The sequence below is a fragment of the Rutidosis leptorrhynchoides genome, chromosome 4, assembly GCF_046630445.1.
Source record: "Rutidosis leptorrhynchoides isolate AG116_Rl617_1_P2 chromosome 4, CSIRO_AGI_Rlap_v1, whole genome shotgun sequence".
Classification (NCBI taxonomy): Eukaryota; Viridiplantae; Streptophyta; class Magnoliopsida; order Asterales; family Asteraceae; genus Rutidosis; species Rutidosis leptorrhynchoides.
This window is the reverse complement of record NC_092336.1, coordinates 13,105,223-13,125,749: the sequence shown is the minus strand read 5'-3', so window position 1 is coordinate 13,125,749 and position 20,527 is coordinate 13,105,223. Positions and strand designations below refer to the sequence as shown.

At 34.5% G+C, this 20,527-nt stretch overlaps 2 protein-coding genes across 2 annotated transcripts; one reads left to right on the top strand and one right to left on the bottom strand.

Annotated features, from left to right (window-relative positions):
• Window positions 1-649: 649 nt before the first annotated feature.
• Window positions 650-8,794, top strand: LOC139840033 (coiled-coil domain-containing protein SCD2-like). The gene is made up of 17 exons (XM_071830256.1): window positions 650-1,238; window positions 2,491-2,666; window positions 3,044-3,113; window positions 3,284-3,325; window positions 3,418-3,480; window positions 3,643-3,692; window positions 3,771-3,798; window positions 3,870-3,944; window positions 4,038-4,148; window positions 4,245-4,305; window positions 4,938-5,054; window positions 5,160-5,278; window positions 5,373-5,442; window positions 5,912-5,953; window positions 6,485-6,525; window positions 7,436-7,562; window positions 8,313-8,794. The coding sequence occupies exons 1-17, from the start codon at window positions 867-869 to the stop codon at window positions 8,447-8,449; spliced, it is 1,701 nt and encodes a 566-aa protein (XP_071686357.1). The 5' UTR covers window positions 650-866; the 3' UTR covers window positions 8,450-8,794.
• Window positions 8,795-11,210: 2,416 nt separating this feature from the next.
• Window positions 11,211-18,133, bottom strand: LOC139840032 (auxin response factor 2A-like). Its single transcript, XM_071830255.1, has 15 exons — window positions 17,346-18,133; window positions 17,148-17,263; window positions 16,938-17,033; window positions 16,805-16,861; window positions 16,537-16,692; window positions 16,365-16,449; window positions 15,481-15,571; window positions 15,206-15,370; window positions 14,608-14,727; window positions 14,437-14,512; window positions 14,192-14,354; window positions 13,293-14,038; window positions 12,443-12,633; window positions 11,949-12,134; window positions 11,211-11,417 (listed from the first exon to the last, which is right to left on the bottom strand). The coding sequence occupies exons 1-14, from the start codon at window positions 17,497-17,499 to the stop codon at window positions 11,969-11,971; spliced, it is 2,382 nt and encodes a 793-aa protein (XP_071686356.1). The 5' UTR covers window positions 17,500-18,133; the 3' UTR covers window positions 11,211-11,417; window positions 11,949-11,968.
• Between the last annotated feature and the right edge of the window lie 2,394 nt (window positions 18,134-20,527).

Here is a 20,527-nt window from a genome sequence, read left to right as displayed (position 1 = left end):
AATCTTCGGAAGAACACTTAAAGACCGTTGTATATGCCGAATATCAAAACACCGGCAGTCCCAAAGCTTCACAATTGACCACCAAATAGCAATCCAACTACAAAATACTCATCGCATCTCCGGGGCTGAAACTAAATCTCCAAATCATTCCCTAAAATAACCTTGAAAACATAGCATAAAAAAAGAGCTCAAAGACACAAACTCATGATAACGAGGAAACAAACCGGACACCAAGACTCACCTAAGCGCCACCAAGATGAATAAATAAATTATGATATGCATACATTATTTGTCAGTCGGTTTGGTCTGTTCACCTACTTAAACTTTATGACTACTGATATATCCAACATTGTTTTTGATACATCCACCAACATTTGTGGCTACTTTCCAATAATATCCTCAAATGAATCTTAACTACTAAAAATTGTATAACACATTTTTAAGGATAATTTAGTAATGTATGGTGCATCTATCAAAATCACTATTGTTGGATATATCAAATGCCAAACTTTATTCACCATGTTGGTAAATAGATTATGTTTAGCTTACTTTGTTTGATCTCTTGTTTATTGTGTCTTTGATTAGGCTACTATCCGGTTGATGTTGGAGTATAAAAAAAGAATAACTTTAACGGAAAAGTTATTTATGGTGTACTTCACACTTCACGCCGTTTCAACGCCGTAATCATGTCGACCGGATCTCCGTCATAAAAAAAAAAACCAATACGAATTCCACTCATCTCTCCTCAAATTCCTGATTCCAGAAATTTAGCAATTTTAACAAAATTAACGCTTGATTTTTCAAAATTCACACCATAAATTGACTTAATTTGATCGCAGTTTCATATAAATACGTTCAAATCCTATATGGATCGGAAACGGACCGAGAGTCCGGTTTATACACGGCAATGGAGCGGCGATTCAAGCAGCACCGGCTCATCATCACCGATGAGATCTCCGGCTCATCCTCAATCAAGGTTAAGTCAACCGACTGGTGGTTATTCTACTATTAAACGAACTCAAAATGTTGCCGCGAAAGCTGCTGCTCAACGTTTAGCGCAAGTTATGGCCTCACAAACTACTACTAATGATGATGACGATGATGACGATGACGATGACGATGACGAAGGGTTTCAATTTGCTAATCCGACGTCGTTTGGTACTAAAAGTAACGGTAGTAGGACTGGTGGTTTGTCTGGTGTTTCCTTTGGTAAACCTAACAGATCACCTTCACCTGCGGTAAGTCAACGCAGTTTTTTGACTGATAGTTATATGTGTAGTTGATTTCAATATTACACAGTATACGTTTATTCTTTATTTAGTTGATCATACTGTGTTAGATTAAGTGAATTTGTAATGGAGGTTAATTAGATCATAGTTATGTTGATTTTGAGTGGCAAAAATGTTTTGCTTTAGTATTGCATGCACTGCTTATATAATTATAATATTCTTCTTAAATCGTAACCAGAACATTTATCAAATAATTCTTAAATTGCTTACCTGTACAAGGGTTCAAGTTTCGATCGATATTTGCGGATTTGATCATCAAATAAGTATATTGAAATTTTTGTTAATGTTAAACGTTATTAAGTTGATTTAATTCATTCATACTATTTATCCAAAATGATTATCAAACAACATATAGTCATTCAGAATTAAATTCATTCAGAATCTCTGAATCATTCGGTGCTTAATCATTCAGATTCATCAAACGCACCCTTAACCCCGGATGGGGTAGTTTGGTGGTTGCCCATAGCCTACAACTTTAGTTCCTTGCCTTAGAAAAAGTACTTGTTAAAGTTAATCTACTTCAGTCGACTACCTGCTTTCTGAATTTACCATGTATTCTATATAGCCTGTTGTTATTTACTAGTAAAGGTAGTAATGGTGGTGGTAAGTCAACACAATTTTGTTGACTGATAGTTTTTGTGTACATAATTGATTTGAAGTATATACAATAACTGTCTATTTAGTTGTTTATACAGTTGTAGGTTAAGTGAGGTAGCTATTGGTGCATGAATTTAGTAGTGAATTTGGAATGAAGTTTACTTAGGTCAACATATTATTGATTTAGAGTTACATTTAGCAATCATTATCCCACTTGATGCAATGCTATATATTTTAGGAATTTAGATCTCAAATGCTTGTCGTCTATAATCTTATTTAGTCAACGACTTACATTTTAAGTTATCCTGTACAGAGTAACTCAATTCTTTATAGATACTGCTTCTAAAAATGTGGATCTCGTATATGTATATCCATTTACGTATATGATAAGTAACTCTACTTTTAAATATTAATACTTGAAGTACCTCGATTCGTTAGGGGTAACAAGGCCAATTATAGGTTGTCATGGTAATGTATATATCTGATAAAACTGTGCTATGTATTTTATCTGAATACATAGAACTCATATCAATAGTAGTTATTTGCTTTTATTCTTTCTTTGTTTTTGTTGGTGTTCTAAGCACTTTCATATGCTTATGTGTAGTTAGGTCGGAACTTTATGGAGCACACTATTTCTAATCGTTCTACGTCAGCCGGGAGGCCGTCAGTATCCGTACGCACAGGACCAGTGGTGCCTCCAGTTCCAAACAGATCAACTTTGAGACACCATAGTACCATTCCGTCCCAAATAGAACCTCCAAATAGAAATAGAGAAAGAAGGTAATAAATGGTTGTGCTTGTTTGCTATGCTTTCTTTTTGTCACTGTTCAACTTTTGATGTTATATTTAAAAACCCACGTAGGATTTTTTATATATGATGATCAGATGAAGCAACTAAAATGAAGTTTAGTTCTTATTATTTCTGTTGGAGCTTATTAGATTAGTAACATATTTAAATTCTGCAAACTGGGTATGATTGCATAATACTTGGGCATTTTTCTTTTCTTTTTTTCTGAAAGGCAAGGCCCCAAGGTATACCTAGTGAGGATTGCATTATACTTTGGCATTAAAAACTAATTCTTTTTGAAGTTCACATATGTCAACGTGTCTTGTGCTACTGTAACATCTTTAACTGTGATATTATGAGTGCACTGCAGGTTTACGGATATTGGACACGGAGGCAGAGATATGGGAGATCAGCATGAGGCATCTGCACTTCGTGATGAAGTATGGCCATATTTTCTGATTCAAAACTTACCTGTACCTCTTTTAAAGAAAGTTCTATCAAACATAAATGTGACATTTAATGAGCCATACAGTAGTATGAAAGTGATAGCTCATTAACATCAGTTTTGTACGTAACTCTTATTTAGTATAAGTTGGCTTTTTAATTGCAGCTCGATATGTTACAAGAAGAGCATGACATCGTTACAGATGAGGTGAGCCATTTTTTTCTGGGTCCTCTACTAATTACAATCATATGTGAAATCTGAATAAATAGTATAACAAATTACTTATATCTCAATTTCAGCTTCGTCGTGTTGAAGAAAAACGTGAAGAAGCAGAGGCTAGGGCAAGGGAGCTGGAGAAACAGGTATTCAATTACTGTTATTTTCAAATAGTCAATTCTGAAATTTGATGTTTTATGACTTGATAACCTGTGTATATATAACTTCTGTGTGCAATCTTATGTAAAATGTTAAAGTTATGATGATATCACATTGTTACATGCATTTGCAAAACTTGTATCCTGTAGGTGGCTTCTCTAGGAGAAGGAGTATCCTTGGAGGCCAAGTTGTTGAGCAGGTAAATTACAACTGACAGGATGTAACATTAAATTTTTACTCTTAACACCAGGAATATAATTATCATCTTTATTCACAGGAAAGAAGCTGCAATACGACAAAGAGAAGTAAAGACTTTAATAATGATTTTACAGTTGTGTTCTCTTTATGAAAACCTGCTCAATAAATTTTTATATAGGCTGCTCTTAAAGCTGCCCAACAGACAAAAGATGGAAGAGATGTGGAAGTTTCTAATCTTCGTGCAGAACTTGAGGTAAATACATGGTAGTTACTGACCCGCTGAAGACTCCGTTTTATCCTGTCTTGTTTTTTTTATTGTTTTTCATTCTTTTGGTGCTCCAATCAGAACTTAAAAGATGAGACAATTGGTGCCATGGAGCAGCTCAAGGAAGCCGAATCTGAAGCAAAAGCTCTTTCCACCATGACACAGAGGATGGTTTTGACTCATGAAGAGATGGTAGGCTTGTTTTTTTTTTTTTTTTTTTTTACGTTCTTTATCTCTATTTATATTATGTTTTTCTTATTGTATTTTCTTGTTTTCAAATGCTTTCAGGAGGAGGTAGTTCTAAAGAGGTGTTGGCTTTCTCGTTATTGGGGTTTAGCTGTACAACATGGTAATTATTTTGCCACATCTCGTGACAAAACTGGAAAACTGAGTCGGGTGTTGTGTTATGTTTTTTGTTATATCTGGTTTGACTTGGTTAGGGGTGGCAAAGTGGATTGGCCTGGGGGTCGGAAACGGTCACGGGATAACCTGGTTAACCTGCATACATCTAACTAAAAAAACTCGCCCTCCTCCGGTAACCTGAATAGGGAAACCTCCTCCATTTATGTTTATTTTATGTATAGAGGTGGCAAAATGGGCGGGAAGCTGGGTAATTTTATTGAAAATAATAATTGGGTAATTTTTAGAACTGGTTGGGTTGACCTGAAACGCATATTTTATTTCCAATTTTTAAAAATATTTGCAAAATATCATAAACTCTTATTTATAATTTCAAATATATATACTATTATCATTTTAATTTCAAAAACATGATCACAGAAGTTTTCATTTATAAAGCATTTACAACATCAATATATATTTGAAGAAAGAGAATAGAAGGTTTCATACATAGGGAAAAAGGTGACTTTCAACATGTTTAACCCAGTTGACATGTTAAGATCAAGCATAATTTAAATCTACCAATTTGTAAGTAAATGGCTTGAATGTGCCACTAGTCTAATTTGAATTGTTAATTGTAAGGTATATGTGCCGACATAGCGGGAGCAAAGCATGAGCATTGGTCATCGTTTGCACCTTTACCATTTGAAGTTGTAATTTCAGCTGGACAAAAGGCAAAGGAGTCGTCTTGGCATGATGGCAAGTTCACATACTCATATGTTATCAGCTTATTACTACATTTTATAATCGTTGAGAATTTTTTTTAGTTTTCACTAATTATTAATTATTATGGCATGAAAGCAGGTGATGATGTTTCTGATAGAAGAAAACTTGTCCGTGATATCAATGACCTAACAGGGGAAGGGAATATTGAGAGTATGCTTTCAGTTGAGATGGGTTTGAGGGAAATGGCATCCTTGAAGGTGTCATCTTTTGCCTAATTTAGAACTGCGTGTTTGCTAGATTTATGCTTAATTCTTTACATTCTCATATGGCGCTTTATTTATACATTTACAGGTAGAAGATGCTGTTGTACTTGCAATGGCTCAGCAACGTCGTCCAAATTTAGTCCGGCAATCTGTTGCTGGTATGCTCACTACTCGTGTTGCGCACACAAAGGCTTAAATGCATGTTTCGTTTCTTATATTTACAGGTGGTGGTAGATTTGCGGGCAGGGGCAGGGTAACTTTTCAAATACGGTTTTCAGTTCCGGTTGGAACATGTCTGGCTGGGTTGACCCATAAAGTTTTGTTGTTCTTATAATTGTTATAAACTATAAACTATTACATTTATAAGCCAGTCCTTCACTAGAAGAATTTAGGAAGTTGTATGCTTTAAAATGAAGTTTGGGCTATTGCTAATGTTTTTGACCCATTTGGCCTGTTCCTCTGATAAAACTCCTCTGATATATTCTGTTAGAGCTAAATACACATCCCAGATCGATCAAGTCATATATGTGATAGCATTGTCACCTCTAAATTTCGTTCATATTTTGTATCCCTAACCATTCGAGGGAATTCACATCAAGGTTGTTTATCATCTTCCTTTTCTTGCAGATCCAAAATCGCCAGGTGATCCCAAGTTTGTGGAGGGATTCGGTAATGGTCTTATATTATGTGCTTTGAAAAGTATATTTTAAAACACTTCTCTCATATTAGGATGCATATGCATGGTACTTTGGTACTATAGTAATTATAGTAATAGTCAATATGATCATCATCCGGTAGTGCACTATTTCAACATGTTTGTAATACGTCTGGGGTTTGTATAGACTGACACTAATACGAGGCAATTGTTGAAAATAGACAACACATGGAGAGAGGGAGAGGGAGAGGGAGAGAGAGAGAGAGAGAGAGAGAGAGAGAGAGAGAGAGAGAGAGGGGAGGGAGGGGGGGGAGGGAGGGAGGGAGAGAGAGAGAGAGAGAGAGAGAGAGAGAGAGAGAGAGAGAGAGAGAGGAATTCTATTTAAATACTACTTTAGAAGTATCCGCAAGATAACTGATAACAAGGACATAACAAATAACTCTCATAAATACCACGTTTTCAACTATATAATATTTGTGCATTGCCATATTATCAAAACTCGAATTTAATTTTGGCTAACTTGTACTGCTTTACCTCAATTGCAGAGTTGAGTCTCGTAGAGGCTGAAGATGTTTCTTTTAAAGAGGTTTGCTTTCTTATTTCGTTCTTATAATTTTATTGATGATGGTGATGTTAGATATCACATTGCTTTGTCAAATTACGAATGATGATGGTCAGGGGGTTGTACATATTGCTTTTCAATTGGTCAAACTTTCTATTGAGTATTTGAGTCACAAGTCATGCAAAGTGTATTTAAATGGGTACCTTTTCAAATCACTTGATTCTAAAAGATAGTTATAGTTATTGTATTAAATAGTTTAGGTTTTACAATTATACTTGACCTAATCTAGTGTTAGTTAATTGATATGTCACCACACAAGAAAGGGAATGTTTTGGGTAAACCCAAACCCGAAAACTGGTCGAACCTTTTGTAACCCGCAGTAAGTTTTACTCCTTTGACTTGAGCATTGGTTGGAGATCATGGCTGTCATTAGCTTCTCTAGATATAGACTCCCAGTATCTGGTCTAATAAAGGATTTTGGGAGCTTTTAGAATGGTTGTTCACTCAAGAGAACTATGAATTCATGTATCCATTAATATCTGCTAAAATGTAATACTACTTCATTGTATAAGATAAATTTGTATATACTTCCATATCTCATCTGTCTGAGATATGCACTGTTTAGCTAAGGTTTCTGCATCTGATATTAGTAAGATCAAGCTGATCTTCATTAACTAATATGAATATGAATTTTGTCCTGGCACAGTGTTGTGTTTGGTTAGCACTTAGCAGCTGACTTGTTTCTATTTACAATGTGTCTGTTCAGATTATTCTGAACGAATCAAATGAACTATATACAAAAATCTAGTCAAACATGGGAATGGGGTTAAACCTGTTGAAAGTCTCTCGAAGTGTGTTCTTTATGTATATACTATATAGTCTCTTGTATCATTTCATTTATAAAAAAATGTAACTTATTGTATTTGATGTTCAGGCGTGGCTTACATATTTTTGGAGAAGAGCCAAAGTTCATGGTGTAGAGGAAGATATTGCTGAAGATAGACTTCACTTTTGGATAAGCCGGAGTGCAACGTCTCCTACTTCTCATGATGCTGTTGATGGTAACTCATTTTTCGGCTGTTATGGGATTCTATTTTCAGATCAACCTATTGCATAAATCCATCATAACCGTGTATGCCAACAAAAGAAGTAGACTGTGTAACTTTATGAAGGTTACATTGAAGTTATTAGGCTTCCACAAATTTAAATAGAAAACTTATGTAATGATTGCAAACTTGGTAGTTGGTAGGTTGGGTAACGGATCATAAGAGAAATTTTGGTGAACATATTGTGTCCAAAAAAAAAAACTTCAAGTTATTTCAAATATGGTTGCAAGATAATTATTTTAGGAATAATAATCTGATATCCTGACTAAATCGTTTCAAAGTGTTTTGTACATTACTCTCAGCAATATTCAACAAGGTTGCTAACTATTAAGCTATTTCCCTATGTTAGTTGTTTGACCTTTATATACATATATTAGATACATCTTTTGTTTAAGTAACCGGTTCAAAGCTGTAACCTACCTCCAGATGATTTGGTTATTGCGACCATAGTAAGTCACAATTTCATGTTTACTTATGATTGGGTCGATTTGGGTCATGCTTACAACTTTTTACTTTGCTTTATGCAAATAATTTATCAACTTCTTTATTAAGATACTTTGTAGTGTGTTTTAGTTTATTTAGCCATCAACTATTTACTCTTTCACAATGGAGGACATTACATTTGTGGTCCCCCGGGTCCACTCAACCAAACATGTTTCTATACGTCAATTATACCTGATCTTATGTTTGTATGGTTTCTTATAGTTGAACGAGGGTTAACGGAGTTGAGGAAACTGGGGATAGAACAACAGCTTTGGGAAGCATCTCGCCGGGAAATAGACCAGTCATCTTCATTAGCAGTTGACGATCTCATAGTGTCTGCCGAAGAAGATGCTCCCTAGTGATTATAATTTATTTCAGTTAATTTATCTTTCTTCTTTCCAAAAATGGAAAGAAAAAAAAAAGAAAAAAAAACAAAATTTTGCTGTTTAGAATGTCAATAGATGGACTGTGAGTTTGTGCAAGTTTTCTTGTTGCTGTATAATAAATTGGATGGTATAGAATCATAGATAGATACTTGATAGTTACAGTATCAAAATATTCAATTATTTGGACGAATCTATCTCATTGTGTGATCCTAAGATGATGAATGAAATGGCAGATGTACAGAAGTGGCTGCTGTAGGTTGGTTGTTTGTGGCTTATTTAATAAGATGGTTTATTTTCTAAGTTATTAGACTTCGTTTTCTTTAGTGTCAGGGGTATCATTGTCATTTTAACAGTAAAATAAAATAGCTGGTATGTTTGGTTTGAGGTCTGAGAATGAAAGTGATGGGTGATGTACTGGTGTTTGTATTTTGGACTTGTGGGAATGAGTTGCCTATCAAGTCCTCAAAAGTGAGATTTTACCGAAAATATGAACCGATAGTGAACTCGATTAGAACTAGGTGTGTAACCTTAATGGTCACGTATAGTTTCAACTTTTAACAGAATGGAAAGGCAAGTTAAACAATCATAATCAATTAACGTTAGAATACAAATTCATCTCTACATCCATCAACATTAAAGATCATGAGTATACATCCTTGATATGTTTTGTCCTTGAGATGTCAATCTTTTGAGATTGTGGACGGAGTTAATTGTCTTTAAGGCGTTGTCAAATTTGTCAAGTGTTTGGTGGATCGGGCCTCGGCTATTCATGTCTTATGTGTCGGGGGCTTCGCCCCTTTTTTATTTGAAAGGCGGCGGTGGCTTAAGACTTCCCATGGGTCTAGAGTTTCTCCAGTTTGCATCAGAAAGTCGCGCATTCATGCCACTGAGCAAGACAACGATATACTTTCTAATGGGTTTTTCGGATTTGTTGCAGTTTGACGTGCGTTGCGTAGTTTTAAATGATAACTGTCGACTTTGAAGTACACCAAAGACTCGTTCGATATTATAAGCTTATTTGTCCCAAAAATGTAAAGCCGAAAAATATGAAATAAATTGGATCAAATCTTTCTTTATCAGTACAAAGTTATAAACTGAAATAAAGAAAAGGAGAATTTTGCTTTAGAACAAGCCTTGAAATTAAACAGTGGGAGATTATATTACAATGGTTGAGAGATAAATGTGTAAACTTGCATATCTCTCAAATGAAATTGGGTACAATATATAGATCAATTCAAATGGCACATACCATCAAATATTCCGTCTTAACTATTACAACCATCATAAAAGTATTACATACTTGACATGACGTGAGACAACTTCTCAAAGTATAATGTACAAGTATTGTGTAGGGTTAGACCTTTTTTTAAGGTCAAAGAGTGTGGGCGCCTCCATAATCAATAATTGTGGTGTGTACAGTGTACTGTTAATAATGTCCATGACAATAATGTTGTAGCAATAATATTCATGCCAAAACCGGGGTCATACCTTTTCTGCAGCTTCTTGAAATCTTTTGAATTTAATATTATATACTTCAATCGCACATATAAACGACTTCACATGAGTCGTGCATTCAGGATAAATTCCCTGTAAGTTAATTTCCTTTCTTGACAAGAACTCCGTTCACATTATACAAAACTTCGCTAGATCTATCTTGGAGTAAATAATTGAGCAAATTTGATTGGTTAAGAACGTTTGTATCGTGTGAGGCAATGGCTTCGAACATAATTTCTGAACAACCTTGATCTCCTCGACTGTATTGCCTTTTCCGTGCTTCTCAACAATTTTCAAAAGTATTTTCTCCTGGGAACGTTGGTGAATCGAAAAATTAGTCGTTCCACAAACGTTCGTCGGCGGCGTCACGATCTCTAACGATGAATATTCTAGGTAGTCTCGGTCGCAAAGGTTCAGTTTCATCTTCTTCCAGTACTTTAACAATATTGAGGGTAGCAATCGGATTGAAACAAACACCGAGTGCTTTGATATCTTTAGTGTCAGAATCTTCACTTCTCGTTAGGATCTAGTTAAAATTGTTTTAATATGTTATGACATTATGTGAATAATATTGGTGTAAGAATAACAATTGGAGTTTTAGTGTGTAAAAGTTGAATGGATTGTATGTATATCAATATATACATAGAATGTAGCTGTATTTGTTGTTGGAATTAATTCAAAGGTTTTTACTGTTGAGTGTTGAACACTCATTTATTTAAACAAAAACCCTTATTTTTGTATCCGTTGCTACATGGTTTCACACACACGTCTTCAAACTTCCTACAAACAACGAAGAAGAAAAAGACGCTCGGTCCGCTCAGATGGCGGAGCATGATGCTCACGGTGCCATCGGCGTCTTTCAAAGAAAGCCAAACAACAGTTGCGACACCAAACGACATCACTCCTCAACTCCTCGCTACTTGGAGGATCGGATATCCATTAATTACCACTCGTTTTATCCATCGACTACCAGCTTCATTGTAAATTGTTATGTCAATTTTACAAACGTTCAGATCCCTTCTAGCCAAAGCCAGATCGACCCATCATATAAGTTTCCAGCTTCAGATTAATTCATAATAAACTTTAAGAATAATACAAATACATAAGCGTGATCACTGCTATTCCAAAACTAGCTGGTCCGTCATATGAAAGATGCAACGTATAATATTGGGTGCAGGTAACATTAAATAAGGTTTACGTTGTATAAAAGTGATTTAAGAAGGTATAAATAGAGCAGAACATATACTGTACAAAGTTTTATCACATAAACTGAGCCTCCATTAATATTCAATAACTTTCTCCTTACATTAAATAGAGTGGAACAAGCTAGAAGAAAGCAAAAACACCCTTTGTACATAATGGGATACTCCCAATATCACCTATATACAATACAACTCCATACTTATAATAAATATCATAATCCCTATCCACCTATATAAACATATACCTGTAACAAATCACAATCTTGTATTAATCGTTCAGTTACTTCTGCACGGTTAATTGTACAGGAATAAGTTGCCCAAATTCTATTCTATTTCAAATAATAAAACCAGCTTTCAACAATTTCAATAAAACCCCTCAAACCTTAAGAAACTGACAAAAATATTGTCAAAGTCTTAATAGCCTACTATTTGTTCTTCTGTGCACACACCTTTTTTTTAATTCTGATAGTATCGTATAACATGTCAATGAAGAAGAAAAGATCGCATTTGTATGCAATTTAATCTGAACTATGTTGACTATTTCTTACATGATGTTGATGGGGGTAACTTTAATAATATTACGGGTCTCTTACACGACGTTGATGGGTAAAACAATTTGAATTATTTTGAAAATGAGGGTTTACTTTCTGGTACATAAATCCTTGTATATTATGTAACGTGTACGACGGTGTAATAATCATCCAAGTATACATTTAGTACCTTAAAAATATAAAATGTATATACATGTACCAAACAGTATGAGTGGAGTTAATTACCTAGATACAGTAATAAAAACCTACGCATGCTCAGGACTGGAAGATGATGGAAGATTCCCCCTGGCATCAACACCTTCTGCGACTGATGAATTGTCTTCGCCCCGTGAATTTATCGTACCAAGATTCATCCGCTGCACCTCTTCTCTAGTATAAATATATATCTTTCGCACCATGCCACAGAATTCACTGATAACATACGAAAAAAATACAAAACAGGTGACACTTTGACGGTGTTAGAGGTGGCAACCCGGTGAGTCAAGCAGGTCGTGTAACGTGCCAAAAGTGTATTCCAAAATTGTAATATCTTTAAAAAATTAGTTTTAGCTAAAATTTTGATTTTTACCCGTTTAACCGATTAGGGATAAATGATAAAATGAATTGACCCAAACATTAGTAAATGGAGTGAAATTGTCGATGTACTGTAACACTTTTGATAGTAAAACCGTTAAATTTGAAAACATGTAAAATTGATATTTTGAGATACGAGTTCTTACTTCCACGGATCATCTCCAACAAGCATCATGTCACCCTCATCATCTGTGTATACAACCAGCCAAGTCTTGTTTCTGGATATAAGCTCTCCATTGAATTCAAATAATTCGTCTAATTCAGCAATTAATTCATCATAGTTGTTGAACTTGGTAAGATCCAGAGACCTACCAAGGGCGATCCCTTGCTTATGAACCTGAATGAACACAGAATCCGTAAGTTGAAAGTTAAACACCAACATAGTTTATAGAAGCATATAATACAACTAGAAGCGGCAATTTAGACCCTTAAATTATGAATGGGTCAAGTCGGTAATGTTTTTTTATCACTAATGGATGAATATGTCGAAAGTCGCCTGAATATGTTTTTACTTTCTGATGCATTGATCTCTCAAATCTTTTAATTAAAGATTAAGCTAAAGGTACATTAATTTATGTACTTAGTTGATAGTTGATACACTTTAAAAAAAAATGGGCCATGGGCATAAATGTAACCAACTTTCCTAAAAGCTATTATTTTTCATCTCCTAAAAATATACAACCTATCAAAATGCATTTATTATCGAAGAAGGTTCCATTTTGGGCAAACAAATTTCCATTAATTCATTTAGCTTGGGTAGGTGGTGGTGCCTAAATTGCTCATTTCTGCAAATCTTTGTCCAACCATCAAGTTTAATGGTTACCAAAAATAAAAGATTTGTACCTTCTTAAGAGAATAAAAATACTATACGAACTCTACCAAGAATTTGAGAAAACCTGGCTACTTTTCTACAAAATTCAAGTTAAAAATTTGCCCAAATTGTTACACATCAACCCATCCCAACCCAAATTTCCCCTACGAGATTGTGACCAATACCTTTGTGCAGCTCCTTGATGAAATTCCCTGGACTTTCGTTGGTAGCTGGGAGTTTTGATTATGCTTCTCTCGTTCTTGACCAACTGGTAGATTACTAATTACTTTTTGACCTGTGGATTGTTCAGATCTCTGATTAGATTCGAATGAGGGGTATTGTTGTAATTGCAACTCTTGAGGTGCATTAACTGTTGTGTCTAACGCAACCTTATTACCCCCTAGGGGTACACCAAATATTTTGCAATTTCCGTCTTCGGGCTTCCTCACATCATTTTGCTGAACCAGTGGAGATTTTGGCGTATGAAAATACGAAGGAAGTGGTGGCGGCATCAGCCAACTTACATGTTGCTGCTTGTTGCCCCTTTGGTTAACAAAATCATCGCCAAAAACACCTTTCATGGTTGAGCCCATCAGGTTAAGGGCTAGGTTGGATGGCATTTTTGACCACGGGTTTGACTGTATGATAAATTTTCCATCAGCTTGATTGTTGTGGGACCCAAAACCTGATAATAGATCTGTAAAAGAAGATTCTGCAGGCCTTGCATAGGATGAAATTTTATCCGTCCCGTAACGTTGAGACACCGAAACATGATCGGTTTTTGAATCATCTATTACTGATGATGGCCAGTGAATGGGCCTAGCACATGAATCTGACTCGTTAATTCTTGAAGCCGATAATTCTTGTCCTTGCAAAACCCTTGAAAGTGAACTTGCTGGTAAAGGGTCTGCTGGATTGGCTCTTGATGAACCTAAATTCAAGTTAAATTATATAAGAGCATCCATTGTTATCAAATTCACCAATAATATTGGACACCGATAATCTATGAAAAGTTCAAAAAGATAATAGATTTGGTCCCGTGCAGGATATTCAGTTTGCCACTTAAATCTAGGGGAGTACGTACATTCTCTTGTAAGAGGAGAAGAATCAGGCGCTGAAGGCAACATGCTTGAACGAGGCTTTTTCTGTTTATGCACAGCAAGTGGACTTATTGCGAGAGCGGGTTCTATTTTCCAAGGTGAAACTCTATCGGGACGAGGAATAATCGATGTTTCATCCCACCGTACCTATAAATAACGATGAGAAGAACATAAGATATTGTGACATCACATAAAATGAAAATAGGATTCTTATGACTGTAAATAATACCTTCAGGCATCTCCACTTAGATTCGGGCCAGCTTTTCGGATCAGACTCTTCAACCCCAACTATAGTTCCAGTAAATCTACAAGATCATGCAAATTATCAGGTGATTATATGGGGACTATAAAAATACAACAAATTTAAGAAGTATGGTGGAAAAATATCCACTAGCTATACCTTTGCTCTGGAGCTTCTTCACCTTCAAACTTCATTTTGAATCTCATCCCTATGGAGTAGTTGTTCTTAATAGACTCCATGTACTGATCATATGGAACAATGAACTCTGCAGGGCTAGTCCTACAGCAATTCAAAAAATAAATATTTAGATATGGGAAACGATAAAGAGGAGATAACATAGTATATAATATTAGAAATCAAAGTTTTGACAAGTTTACTTCTGATAGGTTGTGTTTAATCTCAAACAGGTTACATAAATACATAATACTATATTAACTGAAGGAGCATGCGTCAAATCAGTCAACTGGGCTGAAAGTCACCCAAAAGCTATATACAATGCATACAACTTCCTAAATGGTTTAATTCATACACTTAAGATATTATTATTGTGGTAATATTTATTTTTGTAATCAGCATTAGCATGTTGAATGATCATTAGAAAAAAATTTAAAATTGAGCAAAACGTTTTTGTAAGTCAACCCAAGCGCCTGTGTTTGACAAGTATTAAAACAATATGCTTCCGCCTGACCTGGTTGTGACCCACACGCATGACCTGTCATCACACCTTTTATTTAAATGCACTATATTAATCGCGTACCTAGGCTTGTAATAGACGGTAAATATCGTTCCGGTCTGAATGGCATGCCAAGCAGTTGCAAGCACTCCAAGATGCATGCTATGACTAGATATGACAGAAGATGGGACGTTTGCCTGCTGTCTCATTGCACGTCTTACCCCCACACGAAGCTCTCCGTTTTCACCTCTACATACACCATTCACACGATCAGCAAGCAGATAAATATAAATATAAATACAAATTTAAGTCAAATGAGAAAGACAAAGATATAATTTGCTAATGACATTTGTCATTACCTTAGAAATATAAAGGCATCACCAGCCACTAGCCTTTTAGAGCTAACAAAGACACTCCAACCACTTTGAAGCAGATGCCTTCTTGGTTGACCTGGTATTGACTAACTATTAGTAAAAAGATATGAAGCTTCACAAAGCACTTTATACGTAGGAACAAATAACCGGATTAAGCAATCCCCACGTGTACAAATACAAAGAATAACATCAAAGTTGCTATGTTTTGTTTTTTTGCTAAAAAAGACAGGAACTATAAACTTACTGCAGTGTAACCTTTTTAGCATGCGTTATATGAAACCACTAGTGAAACGACCCGTGAAACCACGGGTTTGTTCAAATGAAACAATTTAATGATATGCTTTAGGTATTAAGTGAACGTAAATGCTAAAGTCATTTAGTTTAATACCACGGGTTTGTTTAAACGAAACAGTACTGATATGTTTTAGGTATTAAGTGAACGTAAATGCTAAATTCATTTAGTTTAATGACCCGTGGAACCACATAGTCCGACTAAGAAACTCGTCAGCTGAACATTTCGTCAAACACCTAAAATGCATATTATACAATCCAAAATAATTAATTAAAATAATTCAAAATTATTTTATTTTAATAATTAAAATAATTATTGATAAGATTTAATAATAATAATTAAATAATTAATTAATAAGATTTAATTTTAATTCAAAATTATTTAGATTAATGACATCACCCACCATGCTTAGATTTTTTTCTTTTTCTTTTTGATTTTTTCTTAACAAAGGAATTAGCTTAATAATGACATCATCGTTATAGGATTTTAATATTAACTATAGATAGATATCAGATTATATGAAACCAAATTCTAAAGAAAGGTACCACTTTAAATTTTGAAAATATATGGAAATTACCCCGAAATATGTGCCTGAAGCGCCACTCGTTTCCATGCAAATCCTTGGCTATGAGCTCTTGTGTTGGAGGTTGCCTTGACATGTCCTACACAATCAGATGACAATAGAAACCTAAGTAATAAAAAGCAAACACAGAGAAAAATTTAAAGCCTTTTAAAGGTAAGTTACAAACCAGTGGAGGAAGACATTCATCAGCATGGCGTCTCAGAACAGAAAACCCACCATGAGTACTCGTATCAGAAGCAGTCAACGTCTTGCAAAACGAATGCACATGAAATCGAGTTTGGGCGGGTTGTGCTGGTTCCTTTTTCACTGCATTCTCATCTTGCTGTTGTCAAACAAATTTCATTTCATAATAAATAATAAACACAATAAATTAAACCATTCAATGCTACCTACACACATAGTAACAAAAGTCATCACAATGAAACCAAACTCACATTAGGTTCCGGCATCAAAGTTATTTGCGAAAACACCTCATCTGTCTCTAATTCCGCCTATACACACACAACCATAATTATTTAAAGACCCAAATCAGCATAAATAAATAACAGTAATTCTCGTTAGTTTTACCCTTAATTGCACGTTCATAACACGGCAAAGGATCTTTGATGGAAGGTTATACATTGGCATTTGTTGTTCTGCAACTTGATGGGTTGAAGCCTCAACCTAATAAAGATAAAACAGTTCCTTCAGATTAATCATTACCCACAAGACTATAAATAACGCGTCAACGATAACTATTTATAGCCCGTATTCATACATATTAATACAAGTTTGAACCTGTTCTATGTGTCCTTGAGGAAAATAAAACACTAGATCATTTTCCTGAGGAACCGTAACCAGAGGACCAGCACAAGCTCGCCATAGTTCCTTATACAGAGCAGTATCTGCATCACCTAAACACAAACAAAACAATAAATTAATTAATTAATCCAGTAGATAATCAGTGTATCTGCAAATAGTAATCCTGAGATGTACCTTTTCCGACACCGGAAACCGCTCGATCCGAATCACTAACATCGTCGTTTTTGTCGCTAAAATTAGATAGCGAAAACGTGTCCCTATCTGCTCTCATACTATTATTATTAGTAATTTTATTTTTATTATTGCTTGAAACTTCTGATGATGTCATTTAACTACAATAATTGATTGGCTTTAAACACAGTTTTTTATCTAAAACCACATAATCATACTCACTAAACCCTAGACTTCTAACTTTAATTACCACAGATCAACTGTAATTGAGTTCAAAACGACTGTAAAACTGCATCAAACAGCTTCCGAAACCGTTAATTTCAATAAAACCCTAAAATTAAACGTAAATTCGTTCATAACCCTATAATTTAACCTTTCATCACAACAAAGGCCTTTAACTGCATCAAATGAACAAATTCAACGCAATACCGCTTTCGCAACAGTAAATTGTCACCAAAACCCTAGAATTCAACCGGTAATCACCACAGATCGCCTCAATTCAGTTCAAAACACAATTAAAACTGCACCAAATCAGCATATTCAACAGAAAACAGCTTCAGAAACCGTAAAATCACCCGTAATTGACCACATAAAACCTCAATTTTTCAGAAAATAGACCTGTAAAACTGAACCATTTGAGCATATTCAACACGAAACAGGTTCCGACACATCTACATCAGCAATCAGAATTCATTTATCTCCCTAAATCATTATAGTGCTCAGAGAAAAACAAGATATTGTTGATTGGTTGTAGGACTAAATTGAAAACTGTGTGTTTGCAGTAATTTCAACAGGTGGTCCAAATTCTAACAACCACCAAAAAATGTGACCGGTTATTCCGGTTATTTGGATTCTGGACCGGGTTATTTTCCCGGGGTTGATAATTCAGTAAGACATTAACCAAATCTTGTATAGAAAAAAATAAAAATAATTATATCTTGTATAGAAGCAAGGTTGCAAAATTCGCTACTATTCGAAGATTAATCGGTCGGGATTTTAAAAGGAATAATCGACAATTTGGGGATTAATCGGTGATTAATCAGATTGTACTGTATAAAATTAAATATTAAATTTTAAAAATTATATGTGTAAATATAGAAAAAAAACCATACATATAAAAATAAACTTTAACATAATTGTCTAAATTATTCATTTTGCTCCAAAAATATAAATATCTAGTTTAAATTCATGTTAAAATGTTAACTATTTTTTACTTTGACCGATTTTGGTTACTAAATTCGGTTTTTGACCCATTATTTGACGTTGACCGTTTAATTAAACGGATTTTTGAAAATCGAAACGGATTGCTCTTAAAAATGATTAATCAGAGATTAATCGAAGAGTAATCGGATTTTTTATAACACTGTATATGTCACACCCCCAGTTAGGGCCTGGGTGAAATGTGACTTAATATCAAATCAACCAACATATTATAATATACGAGAACAATACTAAATGATAAAACAAACTTTATTGAGCACGCAGCGGAAAATGAAACGTAGTTACAATGATAGGAATAACAATAATGGAAATGTTCACATGCAGAAGTAATAAATGCGATATCTCTTGATCCTATGTCCAAGTAGCATCACATAAGCAGTAAGTATAAGAGCTTGAATCAAACAGCACCTGAGACAAAACATGCTAAAGTGTCAACCAAAAGGTTGAGTGAAGTTCATAGGTTTAACAAATAAGTTTGACCGTTTGTTTTAGACCACAAGATTTAATTTGTAAGGTTGATCTCCCGCAGGATCAAAAAGTTATGCCAGTGCGTGATATTTAGACTAAACGTTCAAGTTTGCCCCATGACAAGTTGTGTCTGTCCTTGTCGGTTTAATTTCATTATCAAGTAATACAAAGACTTAGTCAAATGTATCGGGGACGTTACTCCCGATAGGCCTACCCCCAATAAATAAGCATGCCGCAGCACTTAAAAATATCACTGTAGGGACTTAGTCGGACATAGCCGGGTATAGCATAGTTTTAGCAGTTGGTACTTGTGTCTAAATTGTAAATAGTAAAAGCAGCATGTGTCTCACCCCAAATAAGTTAAATAAGTTTGCTAGCAATAAAGAGTGGGGCTATGAATTCACCTTAGTAAGTAGAGAGAGAGTTATTCCTCGGAATAAAGAGTTGAACGAGTGAGCAGGAAAGTCAACCTATTGACATTTAAGAGTAGTTAAGTGTTTTGCCCATGTTTAAGTTTAAGTATGTGTTTAAGTATAGTTTGTTTTACTAAGTTTCTATTCCTAGTAAGTTACTATTTTTATAATGTTTCCATTTTTAGAAAGTTTCTTATTTTACTAAGTTTCTATGACTATAGAGTTTCTACTTTTATGAGTGTTTTTTTTTCATTTTAGGATACTTGCCGTATTAGATAAGCTTCCAATCACCCCTTTCCCTTCGAATGGCTAATTTAGATCTAGGGGCTTGAGCCATAGGACCCTTTAAATCGGAAGTCCAAACCCTCTGCCTAGAATCTCGTAGAAACCATTCGTCAAGAAAGTTCGAAGATCTATACATCTCTAATACATATCCCAAAATATTTTTGTGCTACAATATAAGTAGTAGGTTATAGGTGCTAGTAATAGTAATAGTGTATACATGTTAAGTACTAGTATAAGTAGTATTAGGGTTTAAGGTTTTAATATGTATATGTATATATAATTCGTATATATACATAAAAATATTTTTTTTTTACATGTATATATGTATATATAAATCTAGGAGTGTTTATGTATATACTTATGAATAACAAGTTTATAATATGAATATGAATTAACAAAGATTAAAGTTTATGTAAATAGTTTAGGGTTTATGTTATACCTTTGAAGATTCAAGATAATTAACAAAGAAAAGATGAACACGATGAAGATGGAAGATCAAAGCCTTAAAAATCTTGAAGAACTCCTTGAAGATTCTTGAAGAACACGAAGAACAAGCTTGAAGATCCGAATACCACAAGAGAGGGAGAGGGAGAGATTGTTTTTGAGAGAGGATTTTGGTGTGATTTGTGAATGAGAAACTAGGAGTTTATATAGTGCAAGTATTAGAGTGTTAGTCAACATAAGGATGTTCTAATTAATGATTTTATTTTATTTTATAATTTTTAGTCAACAATAGGTGGTACTAGTTTATATATATATTATTTTAATTTTTAGTCAACATAAGGATGTAATTGTTTA